Here is a 13,979-nt window from a genome sequence, read left to right on the forward strand (position 1 = left end):
AACCTGAACTTGTTTTCCCTCCACACACATGGCCATCCCACCGCTCATAGGCTCATCAGCCTTCTGTATAATTATATTGCTTATAAAGAATTCAATATTTTGTTTTAACTGCGATAAGATCGAAGCTTTAAGTAGAATTAGACTGTGCCTGACCAATTGGTGTAAAAACTTTAGGGCCAAGAACTCGTGACTGTACTGCCTGACTTTGTTCTAAAGTTTTTCAGGGTGGGATCTCACCTGTCAGAGGTGAACCTCCACTGTTTTTATTTTTTAACAAAATTCTCAAAAACTTGCACAAAGTCTTTATCTCCACATTCTTATCTCTAGTTAAACCACATCCAAACAGTTTTCTCACACAGTGTCCCTGCTCACACCGAGGACAAGGCCAAGTATCTGTAGGCCACCCCACAGTGTCCCTCATAGGTTCATCTGCTTGGGTTTTACTTAGTAGAGAAAAATGCAGGTAACTAAAAGACACACACACACACACACACACACACACACACACACGCACGCACGCACGCACGCACGCACACACACACACACACACACACACACACACACACACACACACACACACACACAGTCCAAATGAAACAGCTTACTTGACACACCTTTTAAAGTAAAATGTTACATTGTGAATATTAAAAAAACAAAAAAACAAAAACGTCTTCAGTGCCTTAAATAAAAGGCCCAACACTGCCACCTGCTGGCTTAAAAGCGTCCATACGCCACCATACGGCACAATAATAATAATATTTTAAAAAATAATAATAAAAATAAATAAATAAAACTAGGACGTCCTCTTTTCCTCCTGCCTGGCAGCTCCTTATTCAACATCCTTCATCCAGTATATTCATTGTCCCTCCTCCGCACAGGTCCAGACCATCTGTTCCTCACCTCTCTCATGATTTCCAGACATAAAAATATTGCGGATTTAATACATTGTCGTTCTCTTACCCATATTTCCTTCTGCTGTATATTGTATTTTTACTCTATACTGTCAGATTGTACATTTAAAAAAAAGGCTTCTATCCCATAGTTCAAAACAGTGACTGTCATTATTTCAAACCCTTTGAATAAAAAGCTCAACACTGCCCTCTGCTGATGTAAAAGCGTCCACACTCCACCAGCATATCACATGATTTCACTTCCGCGAGCCCAAATGAAACGACTCACGCGCAGTAGATCCAGGGACGTAAGGTCTGTCGCCGACCGTGTTCAGATAAATTCTGCATGTTTTGGTAACTTTGGATGCGCTCCGAGCCTGAAACAGAGCAGCAGGACTCCTGAGAAGACTCGTAATCATGTTGGTGCTCAAAACTGGCAGCGTGCTGCTTCTGCTGATGCTCTTTGGACGATCAGTGAGTAGACTACGCTTTTAAAGATAAAGTTTTAAACTTGTCTGGTGCATACTCTGCAGCCTCATTACACGAACATGAAATTGGGTGCTGTGATGTGAGATCATAAAGGTTTTTAACATCAGTAGTGTCAGGCTCATGTATCGGTTGTTGTTTGTCAGAGTTTTAGACTATAAAGATGAATGGTCGATAGGTTACACTGGAATGTCTAGCAGAGCTGAAACATTTAAAACCATGTTGGGATAACTACAGGATCTTAATGAGACATCTTTTACTGAGACATCCTGAGATCACCTGAGATGTCAGCCCTGTGCCATGAAAACACGAACTTGCTAAATTATGACCACTGCAATATACAGTGCTAAGAAACAGCGCTTCCTGGTTTGCTTATATTTTGGCATATTTGTCACACGTACATGTTTCAGATCATTAAACACATTTGTAATGTTAGACAAAGATAAGCTGAGTAAATACAAAATGTAGTTTTTAACTGATCATTTCATTTTTTAACAAACAAACAAAAGTTATCCACATGTACCTGGCACTATGTGAAAAAGTTAATGTCCTTCGTTCTCAAATTATGAATATACACAGACTCATTAGCCACACTTAAGCCTGATTACTGCCAGGCCTGCTGATTCAAGAAATCACTTAAACAGAACCAGTCTGACAATCTCCAAAAGTAACACATCATGGGACAATCTAAAGAAACACATAAACTCCAGTGAAGCACTGTGAGAGCCTTTATTCACAAAAGGAGAAAACGTGGAACAGTGGTGAACTTTCCCAGGAGTGTACGGCCTCGCATCAGCAGCTCATGAAGGGGGTCGCAGAAGAACCCAGAACAAGATCAAATGAACTGCAGGTCTCACTTTCCTCAGTGAAGTTCATGATTCAAGAATAAGAAATAAAATGGCCTGTATTTGTATAGCGCTTTAATAGTCCCTAAGGACCCCAAAGTGCTTTACACATCCAATCATCCACACATTCACGCACTGGTGATGGCAAGCTACACAGCCACCCTGGGGTGCACTGACAGAGGCGAGGCTGCCGAACACTGGCGCCACTGAGCACCACCAGTAAGCAACGGGTGAAGTGTCTTGCCCAAGGACACAACGACCAAGACTGTCCAAGCCGGGGCTCGAACTGACAACCTTCCGATTACAAGGCGAACTCCCAACTCTTGAGCCACGATCGCCCCATAAATAAGAAAGAGACTGGGCAAAAATGGCATCCATGGGAGAGTTCAAGGAGAAAACCACCAACACATAGAACACAAAGGCACACATTTGAAAAACCATGTTGATGATCCCCGAGACTTTGGGGGAAATATTCTGTGGATTGATGACACAAAATCTGAACTTTTTGGAAGGTCTGCATAAAAAGAACATAATACCAGCAGTCAAACATGGTGGTGTTATTGTTATGTTCTGGGGCTGATTTGCTGCTTCAGACCCTGAACAACTTGCTGTAATTGACAGAAACATGAATTCTGCTCTCAACCAGCAAATTCTGAAGGAGAATATCTGAAGCTCGAGCTCACCGGAGTTACATAGCAGAACAGTGATCTGAAACACACCAGTAATTCTGAATGGCTCAACAAAAAGAAATGAAGGTTTCTTTTGTTGAGCTAAGTCAAAGTTTGGACTTCAGTCCGACTGAGAGTCTTTGGCACAACCCTAAACAGGCTGTTCATGCTCGAAAATCCTCCAATGTGTGTGATTTAAAACAATTTTGTAAAGGAGAGCGGGCCGAATTCCTCCACAGTGATGTTGCCAGGTATCGCAAATGCTTGATTATAGCTGTTAGTGCTAAGATTGGCCCAACCAGTTATTATGTTTAGGGAGCAATAGCTTTTTTCACACAGCGCCAGGTAGGTTTAGATGACTTTTTTCCCTTAAGAAATTAAATGATCATTTAAAATGAATATTTTGTATGTGGCTGGGTTATCCATGTCTAATTGTAAAATGATATGAAACATCTAAGTGTGACAAATATGAAAAAAAAAAAGGGGAAAAAAGATTCAGATGTGAATCTGTTGTGTTGTGATCTGTCTGCAGCTCGGGGAATCTCCTTCATTCACTGTGGACTACCAGCATGACTGCTTCCGTAAAGATGGGGAGAAGTTTCAATACATATCAGGAAGTATCCATTATAACAGGATACCCAGAGTCTACTGGAAAGATCGGCTGCTCAAGATGTACATGGCAGGCCTGAACGCCATCCAGACGTAGGCTTACTTCCTCTCACTCTCTGTAATCTTCACATATCTGTGGAACTGATGTGGAAACTGAAGCGAATGAACTCAGCTTATAAGTTAATAACTGTGGCAGTTTTGCTCTGTTGATGCAAACAAACACATAATCTTAGCACTATGATGCTCTATAAACTAAACTGTAAATAGATTACATGTTAGTGAATCCAAATTAATTTATGGCGCAATCATGACAAAATAGTTATAGAACTAAGGATGTATGATTTGATTTAAAGCTTCATGTTAATGAAAGCACAAACACATCTGACAGGTTTCCTGTTTGTTTGGATGACACTGACGTTTCAGTCACTTTGCAGGTACATTCCCTGGAACTACCATGAAGCGCTTCCAGGCTTGTACAACTTCAGTGGAGACAGAGATTTGGAGCATTTCCTTAAGCTGGCGCAGGACATCGGTTTGCTGGTCATCCTCCGGCCAGGACCGTACATATGTGCAGAGTGGGACATGGTGAGTGAAAGTGTTTGTTGACTGTGTTTTTATAATAAACTATTACAGGACACTTAAAACATGCACTTGCCTTTTATTAATAATGTGGAGAGTCTAATCCCTCCATCAGCCTTAACCGCTTCTTACCTGGTCATCTACACAGTCGTTTCCAAAAAAGCTGGGACGCCGTGTATCCGGTCGTTAAGTGATGACGTGACGAATCCTACTTCCGGGCCTAAAGTAGTCTGCGTTTAATATGCCTTTTGTGTTGTTAACATGTTTAATGTTATGTATTTTCTTCTATTTAATCTCAAAAAACAGTCAGTGATCACTGTTGACCTCCCTCGGCTTTTATTACCACTAATCATTTATTTAAGCTCAGTTTTTAAAACCTTAGGATGTAACTACAGCCCAGCCCATGCAGCAGTATATGAATGACTAACCTCGTATTGTGGATGGATTATCTCAGTTGTTCTCCTGGCTGAAGTTTGGTCCTTTTACAGCATCCTGCCATGCGATTACATTTGTTTCTGACCACCGTGAACACTCACGTTAACTTTTATCGAGTGGAAAAAAAGTTAGCTTGTTTATATTATGCTAACATAGCTGTGTCGCTAGCGGTCACGTAGCACATCATTATATACCAGCTAGCCCAACTTCAGTAACCCTACAAACGTCACTGCTGTTTAGTTTTCTGTCTTCATTTATGTTGGAAGTGATAACAGAGCTGTACGTTTTAATTTGTTTCCAAAACCCCGCAGTCAGGACATGCTATATTGTATTTAGATAGAAGCTAGCGAGCTAACTCCCTGCTAACTTCTAACTCCGTTAAATGTCATAAATTCCGTTTTCATGGATGCCTGGATGTTAAACTCAATTGTTACACCTGGTAGAGCAGAACGCTGATCATTTTATTAAAGATGAAAGACTTTAGACAGTTTTTCAACTCTCAGTAATGCCATAGTGATCGTTTGATATATGGACCTGCAGCGGAGTTTAGGTCCAGACACTGCTAGTGACGTCAGACTTAACAACCGGATAGTGCAGTGATTTGGTGATGTTTTTATTCACAGTTGAGCACAAAAAAGGTAATTTTGGATTTGAAGGTTATCAATATGCCTCAAAAAGGTTGTGGATGGGCCATGTTTACCACTCTGTAGCATCCCTTGTTCTTTTAACTACAGTCTCTAAACATGTGGGAACTGATGTGACCAACTTTAGGGAGAGGACTATTGTCCTGCTCTTGTTTCATATCAGATCTAGCTGCTCAACAGCCCTGGGGGTCTTCTTTGCAGTATTTTTGGTTTACTAAAGCTAAATGCTTTTAGATGGTGAGAAGTCTGGAAGGCAGTCAAGCCTGTTCATCATCCAGGCTGCAAAGTCATGCTGTTATAACAGAAGCACTGTGCAGTTTAGTATCATCTTCATCTGAAATCTGCAGAAATTTATGAATCAGATAGCAGTGATTTTCTTTTTATTTAAATGTTTGGTCAGAAACTGTTGATGAATAATTGATGGATAAAAGGATAAGTAACAAATTTCAAGTGTTGAGTTGATCCTCTCGGGACCCGGAACACCGCTGTAAAATTTTATATTTCCCTCTGGATGAACCGAATTGCAAAGCTTCCCAACCTTTGGTGCAAAGCATCATAACATTCCCAGAAACCCATCACGCCTCATAATTAACCTCTACTGCAATACATACTCTGTGGTCCCCATAGTAATTGTCTTTTTTAGCAACGAATAGAAACTGAGTTTCTATGCTATGCCATGCCTCAAAGCTTTAAACATGCATTTAGCAAAAATTTCTTAATATTAGTATGAATTGCAAGTTATATTTCTGCTGTTTAAGTTTCACTGGACTTTATTTCACGTTATCTATTTTTGTGTATTTCTGCCAACCAGGGTGGTCTGCCTGCCTGGCTTCTCAAAAAGAAAGACATCGTACTGCGCTCTACAGATTCAGGTGAGAAACAAAAGCAAATGGTAATGTAACCAGTAGAAATTGTATATACAGCACAATTCGCAACAGAGTCATTTGTGTATTCCAGACTACATCGCAGCAGTGGATAAATGGATGGGGAAGTTGCTGCCTATGATAAAGCCGTATCTCTATCAGAATGGTGGTCCGATCATCACTGTTCAGGTGAGTCCAGGACTTTCCTGGTGTTTGGATTTGTACCTGCTTTAGCTGCTGTTGTTATGTTTTACATCATCATTACATACCTGTTTGATAGGTGGAGAATGAATACGGCAGTTACTTTGCCTGTGACTACAACTACATGCGTCACCTGTCCAAGCTGTTCCGCTCTTACCTGGGTGATGAGGTGGTGCTGTTCACTACAGATGGGGCTGGGCTGGGCTACCTCAAGTGTGGCTCAATACAAGACCTCTATGCCACTGTGGATTTTGGGCCGGGTAGGTATCTGTCAACGGTAAAATGCAGAGTGAGGTGAACACTCTAAGCTGAAAACTTCTTGTTTTTTTTCTGCACTGACTCCTTGTCACATTTCATTAGTCATTCACAGGGAAGTAGCAAAAACAAATGCATGATTATTATTGTCTCTTCCTTTTGCTAGGTGCTAATGTTACTGCTGCCTTTAAAGCACAGAGACAAGTTCAACCTCACGGGCCTTTGGTAAGGGTCGCCCTCACAATGTTCTCACAGCATGGTACGTTTTCTCTTTAGGTGCTCACGGTGCTGTTTTTAATTCACAGGTGAACTCTGAATTTTACACTGGATGGCTGGACCACTGGGGATCACATCACTCGGTTGTGTCGCCCACTCGAGTGGCTAAGGTCCTCAGCGAGATGCTGCTCATGGGAGCAAACGTCAACTTGTGAGTTTATGGATCTCAGAGACTGATTGTTAGAGACAGTGAAGGGCTGTATCATCTAAAGCTAGAAATGTATTGGTGAAGTGATGCCTCCAGGGATCAATCCACTGCTACAACTGCCACCTAATACAGTGATTGGCCAAACATGGTGCACAGGTAAATGATAGAAGGTTCTTATCTATCAGACATTATGGCAGCATCATGTTGCTTAGCAGCCACTTAGCAAGATGCTAAAATGATTTATGCACTGGTATTGTATCGTTTTAATTTTACAACTGCCACACAAACATTAAATTAGCTGTTCCTAGCAACAACCTTGCAACAGGCTTAAGTGACAAAAATCTTTGGTACCGATCTACCACCCCATCCCATAATGCACTTTGCATTTCTCCTTCATTTACCTTTTTCATTCTCTTGTGTTTATACACCATTCTACATTTCCACAGTGTGTCAGGGTGGTGTGATCAAAAAGTTTCAGCCAAATGTTTCTTCTACAATAAAAAAAAAAAAGACATCTCCTTTGACAACACAGTTGTGAATAACGGTAACAAAGAGGCATATGAGCTTCTTAGGTGACATCTACAGGGAGCAGGTGAAAAGAAGCAGATCTGTAAAACATTATTACTCTGTGTAGTGTGTGATTAATAATGAGTCTGATCTTAAATCCACACTTGAACATTTCCATCTTGAGTTTGCAACTATGGCAAACAGTGATTGAAATGGGCTAAATTATTGTAAGAATATACACATTGCTATGTAAAATAATTGGATACTAGCTAATTGCTCTACATTTGCAAATACAGCAGGTGCATATTTTAGCTTATATACCGGTACTCACCTTCCTTCCTCCTCACACAGGTACATGTTCATAGGAGGAACCAACTTTGGATACTGGAATGGTGAGTCCACTTTGACAAACTGATCTGCTGAGATGATGATTGTTTCACATGACTTCTGACAAAACACTGCCTTTTGTCTGACTGTCACTTAATACCCTCAGGGGCCAATATGCCATACGCTGCACAGCCTACAAGCTATGACTACGATGCTCCGCTCACAGAAGCCGGAGACCTCACAGAGAAATATTTTGCCATCCGAGAGGTGATCAAAATGGTACGAACAAGCGTAAGCTTCTACTTTTACAGTGTCTAATATCTGTGAAGGTAATAAAACACTGTGGCAGCATTTCATTAGCATACGCTAACTGTAGTTACAATAAGTAATTCATTGTTTCTTTTGAGTATGGTTTTCTTGTATAAGCCATTTTGACAAACTTGCATTTTTCCAACAGTACAGTAAGGTACCAGAAGGGCCGATACCACCAACAACTCCAAAGTATGCGTATGGTGCCGTAACAATGAAGAAGGTGGGTGATACTCATCACCTTTAATAAAGTCATTAAAACAGTGTTATAGAGTTTTTACTGTTTTATTGGATTATGCTTCAAATGTTATGTTATACTTATGTTCACATATTTCACCAGACACAATGTACCAACTCTGCAGAAACAGGAAGCTCACCCTGTGACATTATTAGCACACACACTTTGTGACACACACAGACACACACACACAGCTTACACACAGACAGCATCAGGACCTGCGTAACAGGAAATGTGATTATATTTGCATATTGACGATGTAACCTATAAAAATAAACGAATGCTGCAGTTCGTGGTGTCGCTCTGTCTGAGATTCACCCGTGCAGCACGTTAACTATCTCGAGTGTCTCAGTGTTGTTTATTCACCTGACTGTTTGTTAACTGTAAATCTCTGACAAACAGCTACTTTTTTAGCACTTTAATAATGATTTTCACATTGCTTTATTAAAAAATGGATAATGAAGCTTATGGACTGATGAAAATTAAAGATTAAAGTTTGACCTTGTGCCACCTGCAGCTCCAGACCGTGTCGGATGCCCTAGACGTACTGTCTCTCTCTGGCCCTGTCAGAAGCATCCATCCACAGACTTTCATCGACTTGAATCAGGTACCAGTAATTGTTCCGTTTTTCCCGTTTTATCAGCAATAATAACTTTGTACTGTCATTAACGAGTCTCTTATGCTCCTCTAGGCTTTTGGTTTTATGCTCTATAGGACCATCCTGCCCATGGACTGCACCACACCAACTCCACTGTCATCTCCACTGAATGGGGTCCATGACAGAGCATACGTGTCAGTGGACGGGGTGAGTATTAGAGATGGCACGATACCACTTTTTTATGTCCGATACCGATACCGATATCATAGATTTGGATATCTGCCGATACCGATATGAATCCGATATAGTGTTTTTTAATCAACAAAACTGTTTTTTAAATATCTTGCTGCATTTTGTATAAGTTCATACTCAAGTTTAAAACAACAACTACACTAAAGCTATTCTGTTATACCTGTATGCAAAAAAAAAATATTTCATAGTTCAGCAATACTGATCAATCTAATAAAGTTAAACCTACACCATCCTCCCTATTCTGGTATTTTAAAGAGTACTTAGCATAAATATTAAGCAACCTAACTAATAGGGTTCCAACTCCCAGCAACAACAAAAATAAATAAATAAAAAATAGGGAACCACCCCTCACGCTCCACCTCATGATGCTTAATCGACGTAATCAACCTTAATGTGATGCAGTGTGAAAAAAAATGCACAGAAATCAATTATTTTTCAAGAAATATTAAATAGATTCAACATCTTTCTTCAACAAAATTGCAGACTGCACAGATGGTACCTTCCCAAAGGAAAAAGTACTATAGCTTACTAGGGTATATATATTAGACTTAATAGTTACTATATACAGTAATTGACTTCTATTCATTTTACATCAAATTAAAACTTTGGGTGTCAGATAATTATTTATTAAAAGCTTGACATTTTAAATGAGAATAAGAAAGAAAAGTATGTCTTTGTGCCCCCTTTTCCCTGTTAATGCCCTATCGGCCCCCCTGGCTAAACTTTGCTAGATCCGCCCCTGCACAGTTACCAGCGTCAGCTACGTAGAAAAAGATCGTCGAGTAGAAAGTAATAATAAATACATTCTAACAACAGCTGATCAAGCTTAAACGTGCTGCTGTTGTTCAGCCGCTGGTTTCCTCTTTCTGGTGCAAAGTGGGCCAAAAACAAAGAAGAGACACGGACTCGTGACAGAAAAGCCGATCAGCTGATCGTTAAGCAGTTTCATGATTGAAGTAGCAGCCGGAGAGGCAGTCGCTTGTTAAGCTTAACGCAGGAATGCTTTACAAACATTCAGAGATGGACTTACACACTTGCTTTACTTCTCTCGGGGATAACTTTGTCGGAGATGAAATGCCAGGTTGCTAGCGAAGCTCCAAATGCTATCCAGACCACCAGGTCCCGCATGCCACAGCCGCTCTATCACGTGATGCATACTGCTCCGACGTGCTAACGTTCTGAGGTGAGTTACGGGTGTTGCAAGTTTTGTGAGGTGCTTTCATGATATTTAATGGATCGGATTACATTTTTTTATTTTTCTCCGATATCCGATCCAGTAATTTAGGTCAGTATCGGACCGATACCGATACGTAATATCGGATCGGTCCATCTCTAGTGAGTATCAGATGTTAGGTGGAGGTTCTTCTTCATATGAAGCCAGACTTTATCACAGTTCGCTCAGTCAGTTCAAGTTTAGACTAGCTGTTGTTCTTAAATATTTCGGTGGAAGCCAAACGTATGCATCATTAAACTTACACAACTTTTGCTTTCATTAAGTTGTTGTCTTGTTTTTTTTGATTAGGCTCCTGTGTTCATGTTTAGTAAGTCACTTATTTATTCATTAACAAACTTCGATGTCTTTTGCATCAAAACCCATAATTTTTTTTGCAGTAACCGCTGTGGATAAAACAAGAAAAAAAATCATAATAAAATCATTAAAGATGCAGCTGGATATGTTACAAAAGATGAAAACAGAAATGAAACACTGAAAAGAACTGATCTGCAATAAGCACAAAGTACAACCGCATACAATGACACGACAAGGACGGCACACTTTACTGCCAAACAACAGCAGGATAAATAAAAAAGAGATATTCCACAATTAAGGTAGAACTAATAAAGTCATTTCGTCTTTATTAGTTCAGTTTATTAACTGAACTTTATTTATATATATATATTTATATATTTATAAATATTTTATATATATATATACACACACACACACACACACACACACACACACACACACACACACACACACACAGTGGGGCAAAAAAGTATTTAGTCAGCCACCGATTGTGCAAGTTCCCCCACCTAAAATGATGACAGAGGTCAGTAATTTGCACCAGAGGTACACTTCAACTGTGAGAGACAGAATGTGGAAAAAAAAAATCCATGAATCCACATGGTAGGATTTGTAAAGAATTTATTCGTAAATCAGGGTGGAAAATACGTATTTGGTCAATAACACAAATACAACTCAATACTTTGTAACATAACCTTTGTTGGCAATAACAGAGGTCAAACGTTTACTATAGGTCTTTACCAGGTTTGCACACACAGTAGCTGGTATTTTGGCCCATTCCTCCATGCAGATCTTCTCGAGAGCAGTGATGTTTTGGGGCTGTCGCCGAGCAACACGGACTTTCAACTCCCGCCACAGATTTTCTATGGGGTTGAGGTCTGGAGACTGGCTAGGCCACTCCAGGACTTTCAAATGCTTCTTACGGAGCCACTCCTTTGTTGCCCGGGCGGTGTGTTTTGGATCATTGTCATGTTGGAAGACCCAGCCTCGTTTCATCTTCAAAGTTCTCACTGATGGAAGGAGGTTTTGGCTCAAAATCTCACGATACATGGCTCCATTCATTCTGTCCTTAACACGGATCAGTCGTCCTGTCCCCTTGGCAGAAAAACAGCCCCATAGCATGATGTTTCCACCCCCATGCTTCACAGTAGGTATGGTGTTCTTGGGATGCAACTCAGTGTTCTTCTTCCTCCAAACACGACGAGTTGAGTTTATACCAAAAAGTTCTACTTTGGTTTCATCTGACCACATGACATTCTCCCAATCCTCTGCTGTATCATCCATGTGCTCTCTGGCAAACTTCAGACGGGCCTGGACATGCACTGGCTTCAGCAGCGGAACACGTCTGGCACTGCGGGATTTGATTCCCTGCCGTTGTAGTGTGTTACTGATGGTGACCTTTGTTACTTTGGTCCCAGCTCTCTGCAGGTCATTCACCAGGTCCCCCCGTGTGGTTCTGGGATCTTTGCTCACCGTTCTCATGATCATTTTGACCCCACGGGATGAGATCTTGCGTGGAGCCCCAGATCGAGGGAGATTATCAGTGGTCTTGTATGTCTTCCATTTTCCATTTTCTGATGATTGCTCCCACAGTTGATTTTTTCACACCAAGCTGCTTGCCTATTGTAGATTTACTCTTCCCAGTCTGGTGCAGGTCTACAATACTTTTCCTGGTGTCCTTCGAAAGCTCTTTGGTCTTGGCCATGGCGGAGTTTGGAGTCTGACTGTTTGAGGCTGTGGACAGGTGTCTTTTATACAGATGATGAGTTCAAACAGGTGCCATTCATACAGGTAACGAGTGGGGGACAGAAAAGCGTCTTACAGAAGACGTTACAGGTCTGTGAGAGCCAGAGATTTTCCATGTTTGAGGTGACCAAATACTTATTTTCCGCCCTGATTTACGAATAAATTCTTTACAAATCCTACCATGTGAATTCATGGATTTTTTTTTTCACATTCTGTCTCTCACAGTTGAAGCACCCAGCACGCCCCTGCGGGCGGTTTATCCTTCAAGCTCGGGTCCTCCACCAGAGGCCTGGGAGCTTGAGGGTCCTGCGCAGTATCTTAGCTGTTCCCAGGACTGCGCTCTTCTGGACAGAGATCTCCGATGTTATTCCCGGGATCTGCTGGAGCCACTCGCCTAGCTTGGGAGTCACCGCACCTAGTGCTCCGATTACCACGGGGACCACCGTTACCTTCACCCTCCACATCCTCTCGAGCTCTTCTCTGAGCCCTTGGTATTTCTCCAGCTTCTCGTGTTCCTTCTTCCTGATGTTGCTGTCATTTGGAACCGCTACATCGATCACTACGGCTGTCTTCTTCTGTTTGTCTACCACCACTATGTCCGGTTGGTTAGCCACCACCATTTTGTCCGTCTGTATCTGGAAGTCCCACAGGATCTTAGCTCGGTCATTCTCCACCACCCTTGGGGGCATCTCCCATTTTGACCTCGGGACTTCCAGGTTATACTCGGCACAGATGTTCCTGTACACTATGCCGGCCACTTGGTTATGGCGTTCCATGTATACCTTGCCTGCTAGCATCTTGCACCCTGCTGTTATGTGCTGGATTGTCTCTGGGGCATCTTTACACAGCCTGCACCTGGGGTCTTGCCTGGTGTGATAGACCCCAGCCTCTATGGAACTTGTGCTCAGAGCTTGTTCTTGTGCTGCCATGATTAGTGCCTCTGTGCTGTCTTTCAGTCCAGCTTTGTCCAGCCACTGGTAGGATTTCTGGATATCAGCCACCTCCTCTATCTGCCGGTGGTACATACCGTGCAGGGGCCTGTCCTTCCATGATGGTTCCTTGTCTCCCTCCTCTTTCTTGGGTTTCTGCTGCCTGAGGTATTCACTGAGCACTCGGTCAGTTGGGGCCATCTTCCCAATGTATTCTTGGATGTTCGTTGTCTCATCCTGGACTGTGGTGCTGACACTCACCAGTCCCCGGCCCCCTTCCTTCCGCTTAGCGTACAGCCTCAGGGTGCTGGACTTGGGGTGAAACCCTCCATGCATGGTAAGGAGCTTTCTTGTCTTTATGTCAGTGGCTTCTATCTCCTCCTTTGGCCAGCCTATTACCCCAGCAGGGTACCTGATCACGGGCAGGGCGTACGTGTTGATGGCCCGGATCTTGTTCTTACCATTCAGCTGACTCCTCAGGACTTGCCTGACCCTCTGCAGGTACTTGGTGGTTGCAGCTTTTCTAGTGGCCTCTTCATGGTTCCCATTCGCCTGCGGGATCCCCAGGTACTTGTAACTGTCCTCTATGTCTGCAATGTTGCCTTCTGGTAGTTCAATCCCCTCAGTTATGACTACCTTCCCTCTCTTT

The 13,979-nt window shown here is 42.0% G+C and overlaps 1 protein-coding gene across 1 annotated transcript in view; it reads left to right on the forward strand.

Annotated features, from left to right (window-relative positions):
• The first annotated feature begins 1,166 nt into the window (after positions 1-1,166).
• Positions 1,167-13,979, forward strand: part of glb1 (galactosidase, beta 1) — a 20,041-nt gene continuing 7,228 nt past the window's right edge. Inside the window, exons 1-13 of the mRNA XM_085459177.1 lie at positions 1,167-1,364; positions 3,422-3,591; positions 3,933-4,083; positions 5,968-6,028; positions 6,114-6,208; positions 6,300-6,480; positions 6,642-6,700; positions 6,781-6,902; positions 7,758-7,798; positions 7,900-8,012; positions 8,191-8,265; positions 8,798-8,887; positions 8,972-9,085. Of these exons, the coding sequence (XP_085315303.1) occupies positions 1,308-1,364; positions 3,422-3,591; positions 3,933-4,083; positions 5,968-6,028; positions 6,114-6,208; positions 6,300-6,480; positions 6,642-6,700; positions 6,781-6,902; positions 7,758-7,798; positions 7,900-8,012; positions 8,191-8,265; positions 8,798-8,887; positions 8,972-9,085 (1,329 nt within the window). The 5' untranslated portion in view covers positions 1,167-1,307. The remainder of the gene's footprint in view (positions 1,365-3,421; positions 3,592-3,932; positions 4,084-5,967; positions 6,029-6,113; positions 6,209-6,299; positions 6,481-6,641; positions 6,701-6,780; positions 6,903-7,757; positions 7,799-7,899; positions 8,013-8,190; positions 8,266-8,797; positions 8,888-8,971; positions 9,086-13,979) is intronic.

The sequence above is a fragment of the Copadichromis virginalis genome, linkage group LG6, assembly GCF_057382275.1.
Source record: "Copadichromis virginalis isolate Kocher_CV1m ecotype Utaka linkage group LG6, C_Virginalis_male_GT1.1, whole genome shotgun sequence".
NCBI classification, from domain to species: Eukaryota; Metazoa; Chordata; class Actinopteri; order Cichliformes; family Cichlidae; genus Copadichromis; species Copadichromis virginalis.